The sequence below is a fragment of the Mauremys mutica genome, chromosome 10 (genome assembly GCF_020497125.1).
Source record: "Mauremys mutica isolate MM-2020 ecotype Southern chromosome 10, ASM2049712v1, whole genome shotgun sequence".
Taxonomy (NCBI): Eukaryota; Metazoa; Chordata; order Testudines; family Geoemydidae; genus Mauremys; species Mauremys mutica.
The window spans coordinates 4,342,075-4,365,241 of record NC_059081.1 but is presented as its reverse complement, the minus strand read 5'-3'; the positions used below and the strand labels follow the sequence as shown (position 1 = coordinate 4,365,241).

Sequence of the window (23,167 nt, the reverse complement as noted above, 5' to 3'; positions counted from 1 at the left end):
CTCCTTTAACCATCTGCATTTGGGATTTGTTGGCTTCAAAACTGAGTCCCTCTGTTGCATGGCCCGACTTACGGACAATTGGCTCTTGGACTTTTGCAGACACCGGAGGACTCAGCATCTTCCTTGATAAGGAAGGACAGTCATTTACTGCAGATTTTCTTTGAGACTCTGGCAGTTGTTAACACAGTGGTTTTATATTACTTAGGCTGAATAGCAGCTCTGGCATGTCTTCAGGTTCAGAATGACACATCTCAGAAACTCTAGTTTAGATGATTTGTGCAGTTATTTGGTCACTGGCAAAAAAAAATATGAATGAGTCCAGCGGAATGGCAGGCGGCACTGGGGCCTGTGATACCAGGTTGACCTTTTAGCTTCATGACAGAGCGTCTGGGTGGAGAAGGTTCGGATGGTTTCAACACACACTAGTGAAACGCCAGGAATTCTAACAAGGCAGTAGAGGGGAAAAGAAAGAAGTAAGGTTACTTTGTGGTCTTTGTGATTTGCCCAGTTTGATTTTGGAAACTCTTAGCCCATGGCTACACTTGCAAATTTGCAGTGCTGCAGCAGGGTGTGAAAACACACCCTCTCCAGCGCTGCAAATTGCGGCGCTGCAAAGCGCCAGTGTGGTCAAAGCCCCAGTGCTGGGAGCGCGGCTCCCAGCGCTGTACGTTATTCCCCACAGGGAGGTGGAGTACGGACAGCGCTGGGAGAGCTCTCTCCCAGCGCTGGCGCTTTGACTACACTTAGTGCTTCAAAGCGCTGCCGCGGCAGCGCTTTGAAGTGCAAGTGTAGCCTCAGCCTTAGGGACTGAGGAATTAAGAAGAGAATCCACCATGGAAATTGTACAGGCGCTTTAATGGTGCCAAAACACCAACAGTCACACATACCTGTGTGAATAACAGAGGAAGCAAGGACAGAAGCTTGACCTTGTAAAGTTAACGGCTTGTTTGATTCAGGTGAAACCTCCCCGTGATCTACAAGTAGCTGATTTATTGAGGATTTTAAATGTGGGGTCAAGGGTCAAATGGGAAATTGTAGTCCAATTATTTTAAGCTGGGCTGTGGCAACGGTCTTACAAGTAATTAATTTCTTTTGGGCTAGGGAGATTGCAACTTCTTTAAGGCTGTTCAGAACAGTGTCAAGAAAGCGCAGGATATGCTTCAGTACTGAGGTAGAACTCTTTTATGGCATCCCTGCCAGGGAGCATGGGGGGAGAGGGGAGAGGATTAGGCCTAGTTCAGCAAAGCATTTAAGCATATGCTTAAGTGCTTTGCTGAACTGGAGCCTTTGAGAGTTCACAGCATCAGGACTGGGCTTTTCGGTCGCCCTTCACATCTTCAGAGCACCCCTCCTCACAGTGTGCTGTTAGATAGGAAAGTAGTGAAACTGGACCAGACTAGCTTGTCCACAGCCCCACACAATGTGGCAGAGCTAGGAATGAAACCTGGGAGTTGCTGCTTCTCAGCTCTGAGCTCAGTGCACTAGGATCATGCAGCCTTTACGGGATTTAGATTTGCAGAAAGTGTTTGGCAAAGGTTCACGTGAGAGTTAAGATCTTAGCTCTGCAGTTACGTGCTAGGGTGGAAATTAAACTGACTGGTTAGAAGAGAAGTGACAACGAAGAAGAAAAAGAGCAACTACAGTGGTAATTTTTTTGAATGAGGGGATGTGAGAATAATTTTGCTGGATGCTCCAGGGATTTGAATTGAGTCCTTACTTAGCCATTCTCTGTACAGAGTAAATGACGTGGATAATGAGGTAATGCAAGCAGGATTTTCAGGTTTGCAGTTGGATATAAAAGGGTTAGGACAGAAGTTCCCAAATGGTGGTCTGTGGACCACTTTTGGTCCATGGAGAGCTGGATGGTCACATGATACTGGCTCGTCTTCCATATGTCCATCTGTACATCCCATTAAAAGAAAGCAAACAATACTTAAATCCTTCCCTAATGTTATTTTTCCAAGTAAGCAATTGCTGTAGTTGCCATAGGGATGCTACATGCCCATGAATGGGAGGAGAAGTCTCCATGAGACAAATTCTGAATGACCTTGGGTTAAACAGTTCAAATAGCAATCAAGGCAACACATGCTAAGTTGCCGGTTTTGTTTTCTTTACTTCACTGAAGGTGCATATTGGGCTGATCAAGCAACTGTTCTTTCAGATCCATTTCCTGGCTGGTATGATGTTGCATCTTTCATCTTAGCGATTAATCTAGACCTGGATCTAGAATGTATGATGTAGTCCATGCACAGAGTTCAGATTCATAAGGTGGCATCAATCATGTATCATCACACGTTGGCTCCTTCTTTGATATGGGGAGAGTACATATCTGATCCTGAAAAAGAGATCCAATAACTGGAGGGGGAAGATGAGGGCCTGGGATGACCTCCCCTCTCCATCGCCTTTGCTTCAAAAGCTGCTTATTTTACACTGAACTGCTAGTGCCTTTGCTGAACAGTGATTGTCAAGTCCATGAGCTTTGAAGGATTTAAAACTGTTTCCTGTGGAATGCTACAGCCAGAGGAGAGCACTGGGTACCCTTTGGATCACCCCTGTGCCAGCAGCCCGGACAAGAAGAGGAACTTGCTAAGCAACGACCAGCCAGAACATACCGTTCTCTTGCTTAATCATTCACTGCCTGCTTGCATAGATAGGCTGAACAGAGCGGACAGGAGAAATAATGTGTTTTTATGTAGTGCCTTTCAACCAGAAGGATCTCAAAGCACTTACAAATTATAGGTTGTTCACCAGTTCTCACACAGGCAGCTTTTAAACACCTTTTGACGTAAATGGGAGTCGTATGGATGCCAAGACTGCAACATCAGGCTGTGTGAGTGAGTGTGCACGTGTAACGAATGATTGTTTAATGAGTTCCATCAACTAAATCACACAAGGACTGTGCAATCCTAGAGAACATTATGGAATCTGCCCCAAGGAGCTCACAAACTAAACTAGACAAACAGTACAGGTCAGATACATCAATGGTGGATTATAAAACCCTTCTCTGAAAGCAGTGCAGATTATGTATAATAAGGTTCCTTTTGTGGATCATCATGGGACAAGTGTGCTTTTAAGGAAGGATTTGAATGAAGAGAGAGTGGGTGTGTGGGGCACAAGACGGCGGAAGGAGATCCAGGGAGTGTGGAAGACTTGAATGGGAGAAGGATACAGGAGGGACATTTTAGAGTCCAGCTTGGGAGAACAGATGGAAGTGAGAGCTGAGCAGTGGAGGGCACTGCATGTGGGATTTGCTGCAGTGGAGGGCACTGCCCAACCTTGATGATAAGAATGAGGATCTTGAATTTGATGGGGAGGACAAGAGGATTCAAAGAAGGGAGTAACATTGTCTGGGCGGTGGGCAAGGAAGACAGATTTACCAGCTGCATTTTGTATAGGCCACATAAGAGGAGGGCGCAGACAGGAGGATGTCGCAGTTGTCAAGGCCAGAGTTTGCCAAGGTATCGGTCAGGGGTTTTGCAATGGAAAGAGAGAGGAGATATGGATTGTAGAGGAAAATGTGACAGTGTTTGGTAAGAGCTAGAATGAGGAAGCAGAAGAGTAGGGATGCTTGAATATGGAGCCTGCATGATAGGGAAGGTAGTGGGAAGGAAGGAAACAGGAAACTCATTTTTTGCCATATTAAATTTGAGAGGGCAGTAGGACATCCAGGGGGAGATGGTGGAGACTGGACAGATAGATAACACAACGGGAGTGACTAGATTTGAGTTATTGGCAGGAAAATGGTAACCAAAACCACAGGATTTTGAGGCTGATCCAAAAGAGAATATAAAGGGAAAAGAGGAGGCTCAGAGAATGGAGTTTGGAGGGTTCTAGCTGGACATTGGCGGGAGACTCTGAGGGAGCAGTCTGCCAGGTACATGGAGAATCAAGAGAGGACAGAACTGTCGAAGCCAAGGCAGGAGAGCGAACGGAACAGGAGGTAGTGACTGTGAAAATTAGCACATAGCTGAGGATGAGACATGAACTTACTGCAGCAGCAGCCTCAGGCGGCACATGGCACCATCACACAGCAACACTGCACAATACTTTAGAACAGGAGGGGAGGATACTGTATCCAGTTAAGGGGAAAGGGGCCTTATCACATTTCCTTCAGCAGATGAGAGACCGTGGTCCAGATGACACAAGCTCTTCCCTGGGAACGTGTGAACCAGGAATCCGTGACGGGAGCAGAACTCATATTAGTTCTGTGCTGGTTATAAACCCAATGAACTGCTTGAAAATAGAGCATTTCAGATGACTTGTAGGCAAGTGGGTGAATCTGATATTATGGTTATACTGTGCCCCTGAGTGAATGTTTAGGCACCAAAAAAGGGTGTTGTGGGGGGTGGAGCTGGGGCGGGGGAGAGATCTGTAAAGGGAGAGTGCTGCCTGCTATGAAGCCTCTGGACTGCTTTCTGAATGAACAGAACTAAAAAGGCAAAGGCGACACATCCATTGACTTCAGAGGTACCGGAGTTCACCCAGATCCTCTCTCTCTCCTCTTCCAGTTCTCTCCTTTTCTCACAACTCCTCCCAACTTCACCTCACTGTCACAACCACCCCATTCACCTTGCCCTCCACCTTGCTGGTTCTGTTCTTCTCACTATGGTCTTTCCCACCATCCATGTCAATCCCCCTGTGTTTCTTTGGCGTGAGGAGGAATGGAGTGATAGTAAATGTTGAGCTGTAACCCGTTCAGGGAGATGCAACAAATCCTACTTGCTTCTGCAACTGAGGCCTGGTCTACACTGTGTGTGTGTGCGTGTGTGTGTGTGTGTATGTATGTAAGATACGCAACTTCAGCTACGGGAATACCGTAGCTGAAGTCAACATATCTTATTCCGACTTACCTCCTGTCCTCACGGCGCGAGATCGACGTCCGCGGCTCTCCCATCGACTCCGCTACCGCCGCTCGCCCTGGTGGAGTTCCGGAGTCGATGGGAGTGCGTTCAGGGATCAATCGCTACCCGCTGATACGGCGGGTAGTCTGGACGTAACCTCATGAATTGTAACAAAGTCCTTCCAGAGAAGACCGGGGGGAATATAAAAGGTGACATGCATCAAATCAAAGCCCTGTGTTTGTGAGCAATGTCCGTGAGCAAACAAGTGGGGGCTTGTGTGTGTGTGTGTGTGTTGGGTTGGGTTGGGTTGGGAGCGGTGGGGTGGGGTGGGAGAGATCGCATGGGAACTTTCTGTTCTTTGAAGCGCCTGTTTCAAGGAAATCAGAACACTGGTATGATTGCTGCTGCCAACCTCTTTCTCGGCTATCTAAATTCTACATGAGCAAAATCTGCTCTGGAGCCACTGACAGGAACCTTTGCCCAGGTTGCTCCTGAAAACGCTAAGATGCTTCAGAAGAGTCACGGGGACAGCTGGACGGGTGGGTGTGATGTTTATGTGCTCCGTCCCCACCCTTTTCCATGTCATCTTTCTGCAGCCATCCCTATGGCTTTCATTCAAAAGCTGCAGCAGAAAGACAGCTTTGCTCTAAATACTGGGAATGTGGCTAGTGATTAGAGCAGGGAATGAGGATTCAGGACTCCTGGGTTCTCTTCCTCAGTCACTGATTTGCTGTATGTCCTGGGGCAATACACTTAACGTCTCTGTGCCTTAGTTCACTGATGTGCATTATGGGGACAATAGCTCTCTCTTGGGGGTGTTGTGAGGCCTAGTTAAAGTGTTTTGATGTCCTCAGATGAAATGTGTTGTCGTAAGCAGAGTGCTGTTATTAAAGAGAGAAAATAATGGATACTTTTTGGCCTCTAAGGCCCTGATCCTCCAGTGAGTTCACCATAAGCAGCTCCCTGTGCAAGTGCAGAACCCTGCTGAAGTTAAAGGGTCTCTGGGTGAGTGCCGGGGTCCATGTGAGTGGAGTTCAATGCAGGACTGGGGCCTACATCTGCACTTAGACATTCTGTAAACACGTGAGATAGACAAGTTGTTGAATTTGTCACAGTGCATGTGAGTTCTTGCTAAAGAAAAACAAATAGAAACAGAATGGTGCTCCAAGGAAGGACAGTAACAAATTGCATGCTGCCCAGGCAGCTCATGGTTCAGGTTGGAGCTGTTGCCCTGAAGGAATACTATTGGCACAAGTCCAACCTGAAACTCAGATGTGTTTGGGAACTGATAAAATTCGTAAACGGTGTCATCATAATAACGCTTTTTGTTACAGTGAGACCGATTCTGAGTGCCTCAGTGTTATAGAGGTGTTCCACCTGGGCCCTCTAGAGAGCTGGAATTGGCCTCCCAAAGACTGAAGCAATGGAAATTGGTGCCTGCTCTTGGAAGTTTTGGTCAGACTGTGTAATGCATTACAGACATTAGCTGATGTACATTTTAAATATGCTTTTAATTGCAGCCAAATCTTAATCTTATTGAAGCTAATGGGAATTTTCCATAGAGAAAGCTGTAAGAACTCATTTTCTTGGCACACAGGGAGGTATTCCATGGACTCCACATCAATGCATATTAGGTAGAATTTCTGCTATCTGCTTTGACTTCTGTCACAAGTGACCCCGCCCTGTGTGAAACACTCTACCTTTTGATCCAAAAGAGAACAGGAGACGTTTTCCACATGCCGTATGAAAAATGAAGAACTATAAAACATAATTGTTTTGAATCTTAGCACCACTTTTTTTAGTAGATATATTTAGCGTAAATTGAAATTGGTTGGCAGAAGGGTGTATGACAAATGGGTTAGAGATGTATCACAAACGCAAACCAGTGCTTGCCCCCACCCAATACCTCAGGGTCAATGGGTGGCATAATTGGCTCCTGGATAGATGCATAATGGTTTTCAAAATGAATTGCTTCTCTCGGGCAGCATTTAAAAAATATTTGGCTGTAAAAAGTCACTATTTAGCTCAAAGTGTACTATGTGCTCTTCCAGCCTTGAGTCCTTTTTCTCTCTCGGATTTTGCTGTTGCATCCAGACTCCTGCACTAGGGATGTTTGCTTTCTCTTTGAAATGGATGCTGTCAAATATAATCCTAATCCAGTCCAATCTGCCCCACATGCGTGCACACACACATCTTGAACACATTACAAGTATTAAAGGACTCGCATTGCTTTCCAAGCATGGGCCATCTTCTTTGCTTCCTCGTTTAGCTCTTATTTCTTCGGTCATTGTAGAGTGGAAGTCCTTGTCACTGACTTTAACGCAGTGCAGTAGCTGGGAACAAGGAAAGCCAGTACCGTATGTCCAGCCAGCTCTTCAGAGACCACCAGCAAATACTCCATGGACTATTGGGGTCTACCAAATATAGTTTTAGAACCACTGATCTAGGGAATGGAAAAAAACAGGCTGGCCACTTTGTCGCTTCCTCTGTTGAGGAACAACCTATGCAAAGAAGTATGTCCCCCATGATGCTCTGAAAGGATCAAGATCCGAACTTTGATTATGGTGATCCTTCCTCCTCCCCATTACCCAGCTGCAGGTCCCCACCTCACAAGAGCTTTATTCTGATGTCCATCAGCTGCGTTGTCAGGCCACAGCTTTGATAAGAACTGGACCTGAACAGGGACCCAGTACAGAGTCTGCAGCCCTGCCCTAAGAAAGGTTGCAACAGCTTGCACATAGCCCCTGCAATCAGCCCCAGGTAGTGCATGTTCGAGGAGTCCAGTCCAAAGGTGATGAAAGCAAGGATCACCATGGACAGATCTGCGTCGGCGAGGAAGGGATGCAGTCTCTACCAGCTAGAGATTTCTGGCTCTTGCTGCAGTTTAACTTTTATGATCACATTGTTTCCAAAACCATTCTCTCCCATCTCCAGCGTGTGCGCTCACATCCAGTGTTTTCTTTGGTTTTATATTTGTTAGCTTTGGGAATAAAAATTGTATGAAAATATCAGAAGCAGATTTTGTGAATGAACCAGCTGACAAGATGTTTACCATCTGGCCTTGTTTTACTAGAACAATGCTTACTTGGGCAAATGTATATGTATTTCAGTAAGAAGCAGGAAGCAACAGGAGTTGATCAGGAAAGGACTGGCTGATCCTGCTTTAGATTTACTTGCTTTACATTAGCTCATGCTCATGTTTTTTTCTGAATGAAGCCGTGGAGAAGCTTGAGTGAAATAGCACCATTTCATTTTCTCTGTTTGTCTTAAATCCTGACTTTATTGGCAAGCACACCACTCATTCTCAACTGTAATTTACCAACATCAAAAGTTAATTATTTCTAGGAAATGGGTAAAACTTGGTCGTGTTTTGAGTTCTGCTTTATAACACGAAAAGGCTAAAATCCTCGAACAACTTTCAGAAAGCTGGGGTTTGGCACAGTATTTTTTCTTTAATTCCATTCATTTTAAAGGCAATTTAATTTGTCATTGTCCCCTCCACACCATCATATGTTTCTAATTAAATTGGAGACCTTGATATGTAAACAATTAAGATTATTATTAGAAAGTAATCCTTGGCCAGCTCCTAGGATGGCACGGAGAGCATTAAGTTGTTGTTGTTTTCGCTCTGTGTCCTGACAGCACACTTGTGTCCTGAGGTAACATCATGTTGTGGAAATATGTAAATGTTTTACAAGCTTAGTCTCCTAGGAAGCAGGACAGAACTGTAAAATTAGGACTGTTATGTGAACTGTGGTATAGCCCATGCACCTATATTCCATCACACACGGTTCTAACGTTACTTCACTTTGGCCATGGCTACACTTGCATATTTGCAGCGCTGCAGCAGGGTGTGAAAACACACCCTCTCCAGCACTGCAAATTGCGGCGCTGCAAAGCGCCAGTGTGGTCAAAGCCTCAGCGCTGGGAGCGCGGCTCCCAGCGCTGGCGCTTTGACCACACTTAGCGCTTTGAAGTGCAAGTGTAGCCATAGCCTTTGTGTCCATTGCTGACATCCAAAGTGCTGGATTGCTGAAAGTGAAATTACATCCAACTGGAAACACGGATCCCAGATTATTTCAGGCTTTAGTTACTGGAGTTTGCTGACGTGCTCTAGGTTTTAAAGGCCGGAGTTATACATTTGGTTCTTTACATGTTGAAAGATACTGTATGTATGTCTCTTTTGAGAGATGAATACGGCCTAGCTTTTGTCACAGCGGTAACTAATATGTGCTCCAGGCTCTTAAAGAATGGAGGAAAATCTACCAAATAATAGACTATTGCAATGACTGGTTGATGTGTGTGTGCATTCCACTACTCTCAGCCGAACTGCTCCTCTGTGTCTCCTCAGCACTGTACTGACAACAGCTAGTGGAGGTTCTCTTTTAGCAGTGAGATTTGTCAGGGCTTGTGCTTATGAAGCAAGCTGGGGAACATGAGTTCTGCCCCCACTGCTACCGCATAATGGCTGTGGTTTGTAGCAAAGTGACAACCATGACCTAGGGAGGAATAGATTGGATCACAATGTTACACGTTCTGTTGTAGGAGAACCAAAACGTGTGCAGAGTTTTGGAGTAAGCCCAACTGTAACCTTGAGTTTTCTTGCTGCTTGAGTCTGATCTTGCTAAATTATATTTTAGGTCTTGATGCTGAAAACAGTGGCATGTTTAGCCCAAAGCACCTGCACTTGTGTTGGAGTCAAGAGAAGTAGCCAAATGTAGCATATTTGGTTGAAGTTGGACCTGTCAAGAAGTATCATTGAAATGGCAGGTTCTACCAAAAAATTATGGCACTAGTAAAACAGTGGCGGCTATTTCTGAGAACAGTCTTGAACAATTACTTTAACCCACATGGAGTAAGTATTCCTGTAGATACACTGGGTGACGATAGATAGACCCCAAGTATCATTACTAATCACTTCAGTTTTAAGCTTTGAAGCTGAAATATAATTGGCACCGTAAACCCAACTGGACTTCTGATGGGAAAAGTACATGCCTAAGTAAGTAATTTAGAAGGGCAAATAAAACCAGCAAGAGTATCTCAGAAATGATTTCCCCTCTGCTCTAAACTATCTTTAAGAGAGGTAATTACACCCTAATGAAAGGAGCCATCCTCACTTCCCAGATTAAAGGGCTAATGTGATTTTAAATTTTGCATTTGTGGCTTGGTAATGTGCCAGCCTTGAAACAATCCAGGAAGGAATTGTGTGAATGATTGGGATTTTTCTTTATCTTCCTTCTGTTTCACGCAGACAATGGTGATGAGGAGCTTGAAGTCTTTACGGGGAATTATGTGGATGGCACCCCCGGGGTGGTGAGTGGAGGTGGCGGGAGAAAGTCCGTGAAGACTGGCATGAAGGAGCTTGCGGTCATGCGAGAGAAAGCGAATGAACAGCAGAGACAGATGGGCAAAGTCGTCAAGCACCACCACAACCATGAAGAGTTGAAGAAATTACGGCCATCATCCATGAGGGTCAGTTGGCAAAAACTGTGTGTTGATGGGGGTGGGGGGCTAGGAGAGAATTATCATTAGCCTGGTTCCAGTGCAGACTCCCAGGGGAAAATGTCAATCATTGCATTTGCAACAAGCATTTTTTAAAAAGGGCAAACAAATGAAGCAAACATTTGTTTTGGCCTGAAACTGGGCTCAAAACACACAAATAATGACCTTTGTGTGCTAGTGAGAAGGCCTTGCTTTCCTTAATTCTGCAGTGTTATGCATTAAAGCACTAAAAGGGATGCAAAGCATCCACCTTTGTAGGAACAGGACCTGTTCCTACTAAACAGCAGTAGGTGACAGTGGTGTGAATGGGCTCCTTGTCCAAGGCTTGGTTTCTCCACATCCTTTTCTCTAGATGACTCCAATGAACATCCCTGCGGGAATCTTTGATTTATCCTTGTTCAGTACAGATTCACTTCAGTTCACTGAAGGCCACTGTAGCCCACCACATGGTCGTCTCCCCTCACAGCGCCTCACGATGCGGATAAGTTTACTGGGTGAGGGATTTATGGTAGAGAACACATGGTGAGCTTCATGGTCTGCAGAAAAAAGTGACACACAATTATCTTGTCTCAGACCCCACTTAACATCAACCCGGATTTGATTGAGCACAAAGGCAATGGAGCCTTCTGAACCGGTTTCTTACCGGGCATGGAATTTGTGCTGCAGCAGAATTTCGTTGGCGTTTTAGAGACAATCCACTGTGTCAGTGTGGGCAGCCACAAACCATGACGCACACTGTTGAGGACTGCAAAATGACTCAATTTCCTAGAGGCCTTCGGGCCTCGAACTTGGTTGATAAGAATGCAGTGGCTTGGCTTTACCAGGTTGCATACGCCAAATAATAAATAAATACTACAGCCAATGATGGCACTCTGTAAATTGGCCAGTTGGCTGTCATCTTCCCTATAGATGCATGCCCCACAGAGACCACAGATCCCAACAGGCCATGGTCCTCCTTATGTCTGCAGGCTGCAATTTCTGAATTACAGAGGAAGAGCTCTGTAACCTGCTACATTTGGTAAAAGTCCTGTCCCCAGTGTCCATGGCCTTAGAAGAGCCACTACAATGCTTCTGTGCAAGGCATTGGATCTGGGCTCAGGGAAGTCCTGTAGGGAGCGTGTACCTGCATAGTATAGAGGGCAGATAGGCATGGGCCAGGGGAGGGAGGATGAGCCTATAAATCTCCAGCTGTATGGATCCATCAGTCTTTCATCCCATATTAGGGGCTTGAATGGAGTGTGTAGAGTTGGCTGAAGTAGCCTCTGATGAGCAGCTCTGCCTATATTCTGCAGCCTGGCAGGAGAGGATTCCTCTTTAGTCCCTTTTCCCATGTTGTGAGGATGTGTCCCTAAGGATCTCGATAAGTGGCCACTTCTTCCCTCTAGTGGACAATTTAGGCATGGTATGGCATCTTCTCTATGTGTATGTGTGTGTGTGTATATGTATGTATATATATATATATATGTATGGTGAGCTTTCCCGATGCACCCTCAAGCTCCCCACAATTTACATACCCAGCCAACAAGGTGCATGGTGGATTAGAAAAGATTTTCATGACAGCTCATCTTAATTAATTAGCCTCTTAGAGTTGGTTGGGCAACTTCCACCTTTTCATGTTCTCTGTACGCATATATATCTTCTTACTATATATTCCATTCAATGCATCTGATGAAGTGGGCTGTAGCCCACGAAAGCTTATGCTCAAATAAATTTGTTAGTCTCTAAGGTGCCACAAGTACTCCTGTTCTTTTTGCAGATACAGATTAACCCGGCTGCTACTCTGAAACATGACAATACTGTACAGCAGCTATGCCTAAATTAAACAGGAGTACTTGTGGCACCTCAGACACTAACAAATTTATTTGAGCATAAGCTTTCGTGGGCTACAGCCCACTTCATCGGATGCATAGAATGGAACATATAGTAAGAAGATAGATTGTATATATATCTATATATATACCGGTTTCTATGTATATATATACAATCTATCTTCTTACTAGGCAGTGAAGCCTGGAATCGGGCCCTTCATTTGGGGTGCAGGAGGAAGGATGATGAAAACATGTCCACTCCTAGTAGGGTCTGTGAATGCTCCCTCTCTTGCTAATCAAACCCTAACTTGTGGTGCCTACGCTGTGCGAGTGTCCCTTTAGGGCAACACACGTTCTTTGTCGGGGGTAAATCCTGCTCACACCTGGGGTGTTGGAGAGGCTCTGAGCCTGGTGGAACTGGGGCAGTTTTGCTACATAAATCCCCTGTGTACTGGGAAGCCCAGATCCCCTGGGACTCCTTCCACCACCCTGTGCAGGGAGCTTGAGGAACAGATGGGCTTAAGGAGGAGTGAAGACAAAGCCAGCAGATCCATTGATATGCAGATCCTCTATTAACCTCCCACACCCATGGCAGGGTTTGCCCCCATTGTGCGTGTGTGTGCATGTGTGTGTATGTACCACAGCCCTGAGGCTGGAGAGTGAAGAATCTTTCAACCCCCGATCCTCAGCAAGTTCCCCTCTCTCAAACTGGGTATGCTGGCTGGACACAGGAAAGAGAATTTGCCCCTTAATGAGCCTGGATATCAGTCAACTCACTTACTGGTTTAGTTCACCCAGACAGTCTCTGCTCCCTCCAGCGCTGACTTTTCTAATTCACTTTTTGATATTCTCCGGTTTGCTGAGTCGAGGCGATACAGGCCACTCCTGTGCTCACATCGTTTAGATCATCCTGGAGCAGCCATGTTACAAGGGGCTTTCCTCCCGCTCTGTATGTTCATAGTTGCTAGAAACACTGATCTAGTTGGCGCCTGCCTGGTCTTGTGCCAAGCAGAGTTTGAGTCCCTGAAAGTTTTTGACACAGGCTGGCAAAGTAGGGCATTAAAATTGTTTTAAGACTCACTCCAAAGCGTTTGTGCTCTGGAAGCGTGTGAGGGGCCTGGGGAGCTCACGCCTCATGGGTGGCCTTGCATTTTCCAATTCGAAGGGGAGGTAGAAAAGGGAAAGGGTGGCAGCAAGTTGAAGGCTGTGCCAAGTAATGGAAAAATGTAGCTGATTAGTAGGGGCTGTGGGAAATTGTGCAGTCAGACATTCCTTGTATAATGGGCCTTGGAACTACCCAAAACCCAAAGAGGGAGGCCACAGGGGAGAATCACTGGAGCATCTTAAAAGAAATACAATCTGATGTGAGTCTCCTCCAGTGCCATGTAACCTACATAGAGGGGAGGTAAATCGTGTTACTTACCTTTCTGTGCTACAGAACGCCTCTGGCTGACTTAAGTGTCTGCACAGACCATGAATTCATATCCTTGTAAGACACAACAGCTGGACTTTCTACAGGAACACTAAATATGAAAAGTGGAAATTATAATAGGATTCACTTTTCTTCACTCTTTTTAGGAATTAAGTACTAGTCTTCACCATAAGACAGCTACACACACAGAATTAGCAATTCCAGTTTTCTTTTTACTGAATAACATTCCAAAGATAAACCATTACAGCACATTCCCAGGCACCCTAGCTAAACTAACATCACTAGTTAATTAGAGATTTGTTATTTTCCTTGAAAATGAACAATATAACACAGAGCCTAAATCCTAAAATATATATATTTAATAGGGCTGTCAAGCAATAAAAAAGATTAATCGTTCTGTTAAACAACAATAGAATGCCATTTATTTTAAATATTTTTGGATGCTTGCTACATTTTCAAATATTTTAATTTCAATTAAAACAGAATACAAAGTGTACAGTGCTCACTTTATATTTATTTTTTATTACAAATATTTGCACTGTAAAAAACAAAAAAATTGTATTTTTCAGTTCACCTCATACAAGTACCGCAGTGCAATCTCTTTATCATGAAAGTTGAACTTACAAACGTAGAATTATGTACCAAAAAAACTGCATTAAAAAATAAAACAATGTAAAACTTTAGAGCCCACAAGTCCACTCAGTCCTACTTCTTGGTCAGCCAATCACTCTCACAAACAAGATTACAATTTGCAGGAGATAATGCTGCCTGCTTCTTGTTTACAATGTCACCTGAAAGTGAGAACAAGCGTTCTCATGGCACTGTAGTAGCTGGCGTCGCAATATATTTATGTGCCAGATGCTCTAAAGATTCACGTCCCTTCATGCTTCAACCACCATTCCAAGAGACATGTGTCCATGCTGATGACGGGTTCTGCTCAATAACGATCCAAGCAGGGCAGACTTACGCATGTTCATTTTCATCATCTGAGTCAGATGCCACCAGCAGAAGGTTGATTTTTTTTTTTGGTGGTTTGGGTTCTGTAGTTTCCGCATCAGAGTGTTGCTCTTTTAAGACTTCTAAAAGCATGCTCCAGACCTCGTCCCTCTCAGATTTTGGATGGCACTTCAGATTTTTAAACCTTGGGTCAAGTGCTGTAGCTGTTTTTAGAAATCTCACATCGGTACCTTCTTTGCATTTTGTCAAATCTGCTGTGGAAGTGTTCTTAAAACGAACACGTGCTGGGTCATCATCCGAGACTGCTATAACATGAAATATATGCAGAATGCAGGTAAAGCAGAGCAGGAGACATAATTCTCCCCCAAGGGTACAGTCACAAATTTAATTGACACATTTTTTTTTAAACAAACATCATCAGTATGGAACCATGTCCTCTGGAATGGTGGCCGAAGCATGAAGGGGCATACGAATGTTTAGCATATGAGGGTTTAGCATATTTGGGACTTTTAACTATCAAAAATCTTCTGCTTTCAGATAGGCTCACCTGAGTATTTATATTAACAACTAGATAAAAAATTTAGTTGTACCATATAACCAATTGTTTCAGCAGCCGCAATATTGAGTATATACACAACTTCAAAAAAACAAAACAAAAAAACCCTCCAATTTCTGTAGCTCTTAGGTGAACATAGTGTCTTTATTTCTATGATGTGATGTCACTCTCAGACATTTGGCCTCCAGTCTATGATTTCTCTGCTATGGTGTTTTCCCAGTTTTTATCCCACTGAGCTCCATAAAATTGCAGGAGACTGAGTTGAGATCCAACCCATAGATTCAGTCTGGATTACCTCTGGAAGCTCTGTCTTTTTAATTCTACCTAATAGAACCCTAAAGCTGGAATTGTTAAAGGTGTCTCAGAGTGATAGGCTCCTGAATCCTACTGAAATTTAATAGGAGTTGCTCATTTAACTCCCTTAAATGCCACTGAAAATCCCCGCCTGCTGCAGTAATGTTTGTAAAGAGCTGTGACTTCTGTCAATGCGAAGCCCCCACACCCCCTCTCCCCAGTAAAATTGGCTTAAAGACAAAGCTGTTGCTGTGGGTATTTTATTGCTAGTGGATTCAATCCACGAGCAGTTTCTATTAATCTATCAGGGGAAATACAAGCAAAGACTAACATTAAGATGATTGTGTATGAAGGCTTGATTGCTGTACGTAAGTACACATGCTAATATAGTGCCAGGGTCTCTGGGCAACTTGCCAATATGTCACAATGTTTGAGGGAACCTCTTTGAAGGTCGAGTGACCTTGAGAGAAGGCCCTGATAGGAAAAAATCAGCTGTGCTGGTAAATTCTCCAAGTGCTTCTGAAGGGATTTTTTTTTCTTTGATTGTTGAGAGCAACCTGAAGGCTGTGTTGAGTGAGAACTGTGAAACAATACCTCTTCCTGCTAGGTGGCTGTCAAGGGCCTTGACCTTACCCTGCATACGTCAGAGAAAGGGGAAAGAATTTGTCCTCTCTTTTGTTTTGGCTGAAACCTGCTGTTTCCCTGATTTTTTTTTTCTGCTTTCTTGGCCTTTTTTCAGACCCCCTGCCAGCAGGAATTGGATCAGGTCTTGGAACGTATCTCAACCATGCGTCTGCCAGATGAGCGTGGCCCGTTGGAGCACCTCTATTCCCTGCACATCCCCAACTGCGACAAGCAAGGCTTTTACAATCTCAAACAGGCAAGTGTGGAGAGCTGCTGGGCTACCCTGAGCGCATGCCGCCGCAAGCGTGCGCCTTTGCTTTGGGTTTGACCATTCAGTGTTGCTTTGAGATCATTGTTCAGCCGTTCCTGCATTGGAGGACATGGGCGAACAAAAGAGCAACTCACACGTACGTAGGTGCTGCCCTGGGAGAACACAGGTCCTAGCAAGCATGCAATGCTTCAGCATAATCCTAGAATCATAGAATATTAGGGTTGGAAGAGACCTCAGGAGGTCATCTAGTCCAACCCCCTGCTCAAAGCAGGACCAACACCAACTAAATTATCCAAGCCAGGGCTTTGTCAAGCCGGACCTGAAATCTCTAAGGATGGAGATTCCACCACCTCCCGAGTCCCTAGGGAACCCATTCCAGTGCTTCACCATCCTCCTAGTGAAATAGTGTTTCCTAATATCCAACCTAGACTTCCCCCACTGCAACTTGAGACCCTTACTCCTTGTTCTGTCATCTGCCGCCACTGAGAACAATCTAGATCCATCCTCTTTGGAACCCCCCCCTTCAGGTAGTTGAAGGCTGCTATCAAATCCCCGCATATTCTTCTCTTCTGCAGACTAAATAACCCCAGTTCCCTCAGCCTCTCTTTGTAAATCATGTGCCCCAGCCCCCTGATCATTTTCGTTGCCCTCCGCTGGACTCTCTCCAATTTGTCCACATCCCTTCTGTAGTGGGGGGACCAAAACTGGACCATAGAAGCCAGGCCATAGGTCTAGATAGGAGCTAGGGACATTGACTGTCATTTTACTTAGCATCTATATGAGCCAGAAGAGCCCTAGCTGGTCACCGCTAATCTTTCCCCAGGGGCCGGTGCGGGATTATTCCCTAGTGCTCTGTGCAGGCTACTCTTAAAAGTCCAGAGCAATTGGGCTTCCAGCCCTTCCTTTAGGAGACTATCCCACAGCCTTCCAGATCTCACTGCCTGAAAGTTTCTCCAGATATTGAGCCTTAACTTTCTCTTTCTTCTCATCCCAGTCCTTTTGGTTTATAACCTTGGGTGTCCAATCGTTACTTTCTCTTACAAGCCCTTCCCATGCTTGTGTAAAAGTTATCAGACACCACCCATTAAGTCCTTGTGCTCTCCCTCATAAACCAATTCCTCCAGCTCCTTAATCATAGCAGCATTGTTTGATAATTACTTAGATGCATGTTTATGCTGCTCTTTTACTGCAGAGTTCCACACTTACATACTTGTGACTTGGCACAGGAAAGAGGAACGGTTTTAGTCTCCCATTCTCCCCAAAACGGGAGAAAAATTAAATGTTCAGACCTTTGGTCTGATTGGGCCCCACTAAACTGTGAAAAAAGAGGACAGCTCTGCGGTATGTTGTACAACCCTACAGATGCCATAGCCTGTGGAAACCCTGAAGGGATGACAGACATACTTATGTCAGAACTGGAAAGGACCTTGAAAGGTCATTGAGTCCAGTCCCCTGCCTTCAGTAGCAGGACCAAGTACTATCCATGACAGTTCCCTCTGATCCCTAAATGGCCCCCTCAAGGATTGAACTCAGAACTCTGGGTTTAGCAGGCCAAGGCTCAAACCATTGAGCTATCCCTCCCCCTCATACTGAAGGAATGACAGTAAATTTTGGGTATAAAGATTTATGCCAAACTTCAGTAGTTTTCTACCGCAAGAGTAATGCCGATTCAAAGTTACCAGGATTCTGTGAAGGATGTTGAATTGGAGTCCTGGGGTACATCCTTCCACAGAAGCTCAGGGCTGAGATCTGTCATCCTTCTGAAGAAATCTACTGGGCCCAGAGTCCACTAAGTCAGTAGATGGGTTTGACCCCTTGGCTAGTGAGTTGTAGTAAGAAAGGTGGTTGGGCCACAAAGGAAAAGGATGACTTCGGTCAGATATGCCCTCTGCTTTTAGCATTTATATAGCACCTTTCATCCCAAAGCCTTTCATAACCTACCTACATACAGCACCATTGTTGGGGGTCCCAGCACCCAGCGTTATCACACTGCTGCACAGGGAAAGGAAACGTTGGCCAAGGACACCAGGGAAAACCTCGACTTTTACCAGAAGTGCTCTGGGATCTTTAATGTGCATGCAGAACAGACAGCCCATTCCTGCACCCACCACCAGACTCGGTGAATAAGCCTCAGAAAGAGGAAGGACTGAGCTTAGGGTGACCAGGCATCCCGATAAAATCGGGACTGTCCTGATTTTGAGGAGTTTGTCCCGCGTCGCGACCAGAGTACGGTCGGGACGCCATTTGTCCCGATATTTTGTTTCCTGGTCTTCGGCGGCAATTGGGCGGAGAGTCCTTCAGTCACGGACGGTCTTCGGCAGTATTTCAGCGGCAGTTGGTTCTGTCTTTGGCAGCAAGGTTTATTACCCACCGCTGAAATACTGCCAAAGACCATCCGTGACTGAAGGGCTCTCCGCTGAATTGCCGCCGAACTCCCGGACGGGTGAGTGTTTAAAAAAAAAAAAAAAAAAGCCCCCCCCGCAGCGGTCCCGATATTTTTTCCTTAACATATGGTCACCCTAACTGAGCTGGCCCTTCCATGTCTTGAACCTGTGGCTTAATGGTGTCTGGGTGTTTTAGATACAGCGCTTTAACCACAAACGCAGCCTCTTTGGCAATAATAATAGAAGGCTCCTTTACAAGACTTCTAGGCATGAGTAACATTGTGATATGCAGCAGTTAGCAAAGGTAGTGGCAGACACCGTGCAGTACTTTTCAACACCTGAAGCGGGAGTAGGACTTTTGACAAAATGGGTATCCGTTCCCTTTGGCATTGTGACTGTAGATCAGAGTCCAGCTGTGCCGTGTATGACTCACTCTGCATACCCTCCCTCCATAGGGGAACGGCATGCCCATGCCCTCCCTCCATAGGGGAACTGCGGCAACTGTGAGGCCCATTATCGTTTTGCTCCTGGTTGCATGTACTGCATTGTGAATAAACATGCACTGGGGCCCCAGCTGAAGAGGTGGGGCCTAAACATGTGTTGTAATTCCATCAATGCCAGGACAGTGGGATACACAGAATCACTGTGCGTGTTTTGCAGCACAGTCTGCTTGGTGGTGCTTAAAAACAAAAGCTTAAGAAATTATTATGCTATCTGAGTTATGACTATTTCTATGAATCTTGACTTCTGCCGTCATTACATGGTTAAAACATAATTAGTATTGCAGGGGATTTTTAAATTCCTGCTAGTGCAAAAATGTAAGTGTCTACGCTTTAAAAAAAAACCAACAATGTGGAATTAAATGTTAATAACTGTCAAGACTGATGAAGATGCAAATTTTTCCCTCCCCACCCTGAATACTGTACTGGATCCATAGTCACTTAGGAGTATCATGACTGTTACTGTGCAGTACACCATAGCCATGTGGAGCATCACAGAAGCAGCAGGGGATAGAACTCACATCTACCCTGCTCCAGAAGGACGAGTCCTTAGCATATAAATTCCAGGAGCTTCTCCATTAGATTTTATCAGTATAGTGCTTCTGACACACAGCTGAGCAGTTCTGAGTCCATTCAATAGAGGGCAGTGCAATCCATATACATACTAGCTATCTCATTACAGTTCAGCATATTAGCCTCAGCAATGTTTAATCTCTGGTTCCAAAGAGAGCTGATCAGGGTGGGAGTGTGTCTTCTTCTGTATTTGGAAAACATGTGCTTCCATTTGGGTGCTACTGCAAAAGGAATATTAAAAAAATTATTTTCTAACTGCCTCTTTCTATGTGAATCTGTGCCATGCAGATCTGTCAAAGTGAATGCAATTGGCCATCGATCAGTGCAGTCATTTAGAAGGTAAATCATTCTGCATATGGGAAACTGTTATAAAGGCCAATTCTCCATTCAGCCAAATTCTTACTACAGGCTTCAAAGAAGCATTTATCAACAGGGATTGAGAACAGGCTCCATCCACCAACATCGGGCGCTATTGAGAGGAGGCATTTGGTGAACTAGAGCAATCCATGTTAAATGCCCACATCTCCTCCTTTAATCTAAATTTACCTTGTCTCACTAATATCCTGGGACCAACACAGCTACAACAACGCTGCATGCATGTCTCTCCTTGTCCTTTGTAACAAGAATGGAGTGGCCTGAACCCTCACTGCTACTCCACACCCCCCAGCCCATCAGATCCCCAATGGCTAGCGTTGTTCTGCCTTGTTAGTCACCTGCTAGTGCCCACTGAAAGCGTTTCACGGGGCTGTCCCAAGGAGGCATGATGAAATAGCACAGCAAGGGATAATGAACAAAGAGGAGAGAGATAGTGGGAGGACCAGGGTTAGGACAGGAAGAGATTTAGAGATGTTTTATTACACATGCATTTGATCAGGTGCTGGGATATTGCATTGTATTTATTTTGTGGGACTGAGCCAGGAGAGCGGAATCTATATATACGCTGATAATTATAATATGAAGGAAGAATCAGCGAACAGGTCAGGCTGACTAGTAGTCAAGCAACATCCACTAGACAAAATAGCTGCATCTGTTGTGTGGTGTAACACAAATCATTTCATCCGAATGTTGTCCTAGGATAAATGTTGCTACTTTGAAAATCAACCTCTTGACTTTGTGCCTGCCATGCATCTGTCAGCGGGAGACTAGTGTGAACTTCGTGTGCCACCAGCCTGCCCTCGCCACTAACGAGATTTCTGTGATCTTGTAAGATAGCCATAAGCTAGCAGGATCAGGTGAAAGGCCTGCACAGGAAAGAACAGGCGCTGCAGCCCACACAGTGTTAGGGGATTATGGCTAGCGTGATAGGCAGCCGTAGAAAACCCTAAGCTAGGGAAAAGCAGTGTTGGTGACTCAGGAGTTGGCACTCTTGCTCTGAAGCAGGTTTGCAATTGGGAGTGGAACCAGCATGCAATCTAGTTTTAAAATTCCCAAAGAGGCTTCCATCACTTTCCTTAGACCTCTGTGATAGGAAACATATCCTGTCATTCAGTTTAATTTTTTCCTTTCATTATTTTGTTCCATTATGCATGTGTATCACCCCAAATAATTCCTCCTCCTCCTCAGTGACTCACCCTTCACAGGTAGTTGGGCAGAGATTCTTTTAATCTCTCTATAATACCCTAGCTCTTTTATAACACTTTTTATCAGCCGTTCTCAAAGCACTTTACAAATGAGGTCAATATCGTTATCCCCATTTTACAGGTAGGGAAACTGAGGCACAGAGCAGTGAAGTGAGTTGCCAGAGGTCACTCAGCAGGTCAATGGCATAGCTAGGAATAGAACCCTAGTCTCTTAAATGCCAGTCTACTCTTCTAGCCACTAGGGCACACTGCCACTCATCAATCAATCCCTCCACCTCCTCATCATATCTGTTGTTTTCCTCTCTACTTCCTCCTGTCTGTGCAGTATCTTCTTTGTAACTAGAATAACATGACAATCTTCCCTCCAGTTCCTGCCAGAAACTGAAGTGAACAAATGAGCTTTACACCCTAGCCTGTAGGGTCAATAAACTGTCAGCACTGTCATGCCAACAGGCAAAGCAAATTCCATAGCCAGGCACCCTCTGTAGAGAATGCCTTGTCCCCAGAAGGTCAAATCTAGCCACTGTTTGGGAGAGCATCCAACATGCCAAACCCGCCAAAAAAAATGCTGAAATTGGGCTTGTTTTTGGCTTAATTGGCTTGTGAGTTGCTTGTTGGCTTGTTTTTGGCTTGTAGCTTGTTTGGCTTGTTGCTTCTCTTTTTTTGATAGGCTCCCGGCAAGCCGGGGAGAGAGTCAGGGGTGCACAGCGGGCCCACCACAGTCCCAGACTGCACAGCGGGGGGATCTAGTCACATAGTGTTGGGGTTCTTAGGGACTGGCTTGTTTTATGGCTTATTATGAAAGTCGGGGGGCTTATTTACCGTGTGAAAGTTGGCAACTTGTGAGAGCATCCCATCTAATCTCAACTGCTATGATGGCACATTGGGAGAGAGGGGTGTCTCATGCAGCCGGGATCCAGATCATGTAGGACTGATCTGTGGGAGCACTTTGGACTGCACCTGGCCATTCCCTCAGTGGCCTCTGTATTATCAATACCTAGGAGACGCCTTAAGAAGACATGTCCCCGTGCTCGATCATTCACTTTCCCTTAGCCACTCCCTTGCTGAGCTGAGGTCTGGACTGGCCACTGCGGATGTGAGATGACAGAAGGGTGTGGTGGCTCTGAGGTAATCTCAACTCCTTGCCCTTGGGGCTATGAAGTGGCACATGGCCCAGCTAGATTTCCAGGGCTGTAATTATCTTGGAATGACCACACCTCATCGAGCTGGCTAATTCCCCTGAAACGGATGATCTGTCCTGTCTAAAGGAATCTAGGCTGTTGAATAAGCCCCATGCAGTACAGGTTTCACTTGCATTGCGAAGAAAAAGCCTCTCTAAAGTGGATTTCTGAGAGGAGGCCATGCCCGAGAAATGGGTGGGGCTTTGCTAGATACTGGAAATAGCAGCCAATCCTTCCCCAGAACGCGCTAGTGAAGAGAGAACTGTGAGACAGGCCAGCTGCTCCATTCTGGCCTCCCCTGTGCTTGGCACTGCCAGGGGACCAGCCCATTGGGGACGGTTTCACTTCTCGTCCAATCTGGGCTGATCCTGCTGCCATTGATTTTAATGGGAGTTGAGAGCACTCAGCCCGTGCAGGAGACTCTCAGCTCCTTGCAGGACAGAGCCCTAATTCGGTCTGATCCTGCCTCAGTAAAGTCAATGGGGGCTTTGCTGTTGGTTTCAGTGGGTGCAGGGGCAGCCTGTAGAAAGGTCCTGCAGCTGAACGGTGGGCCTCCCGGCCCTGCTTGGAACTTTCCCATAATGTGAACAAAATACCGGCCCAAGTAACCTGTTGTTCATATTTCCTGAGTGAGTGCATCTCCCATTGACAGCTGGGTGCACAC

General features: G+C 45.4%; 1 protein-coding gene across 1 annotated transcript in view; it reads left to right on the top strand.

The window, feature by feature from the left end:
- The window catches only part of IGFBP2 (insulin like growth factor binding protein 2), a 96,253-nt gene that overhangs the window by 68,183 nt on the left and 4,903 nt on the right, over nucleotides 1-23,167 (top strand). Inside the window, exons 2-3 of the mRNA XM_045032316.1 lie at nucleotides 10,093-10,313; nucleotides 16,130-16,270. Coding sequence (XP_044888251.1) covers nucleotides 10,093-10,313; nucleotides 16,130-16,270 — 362 coding nt within the window. The remainder of the gene's footprint in view (nucleotides 1-10,092; nucleotides 10,314-16,129; nucleotides 16,271-23,167) is intronic.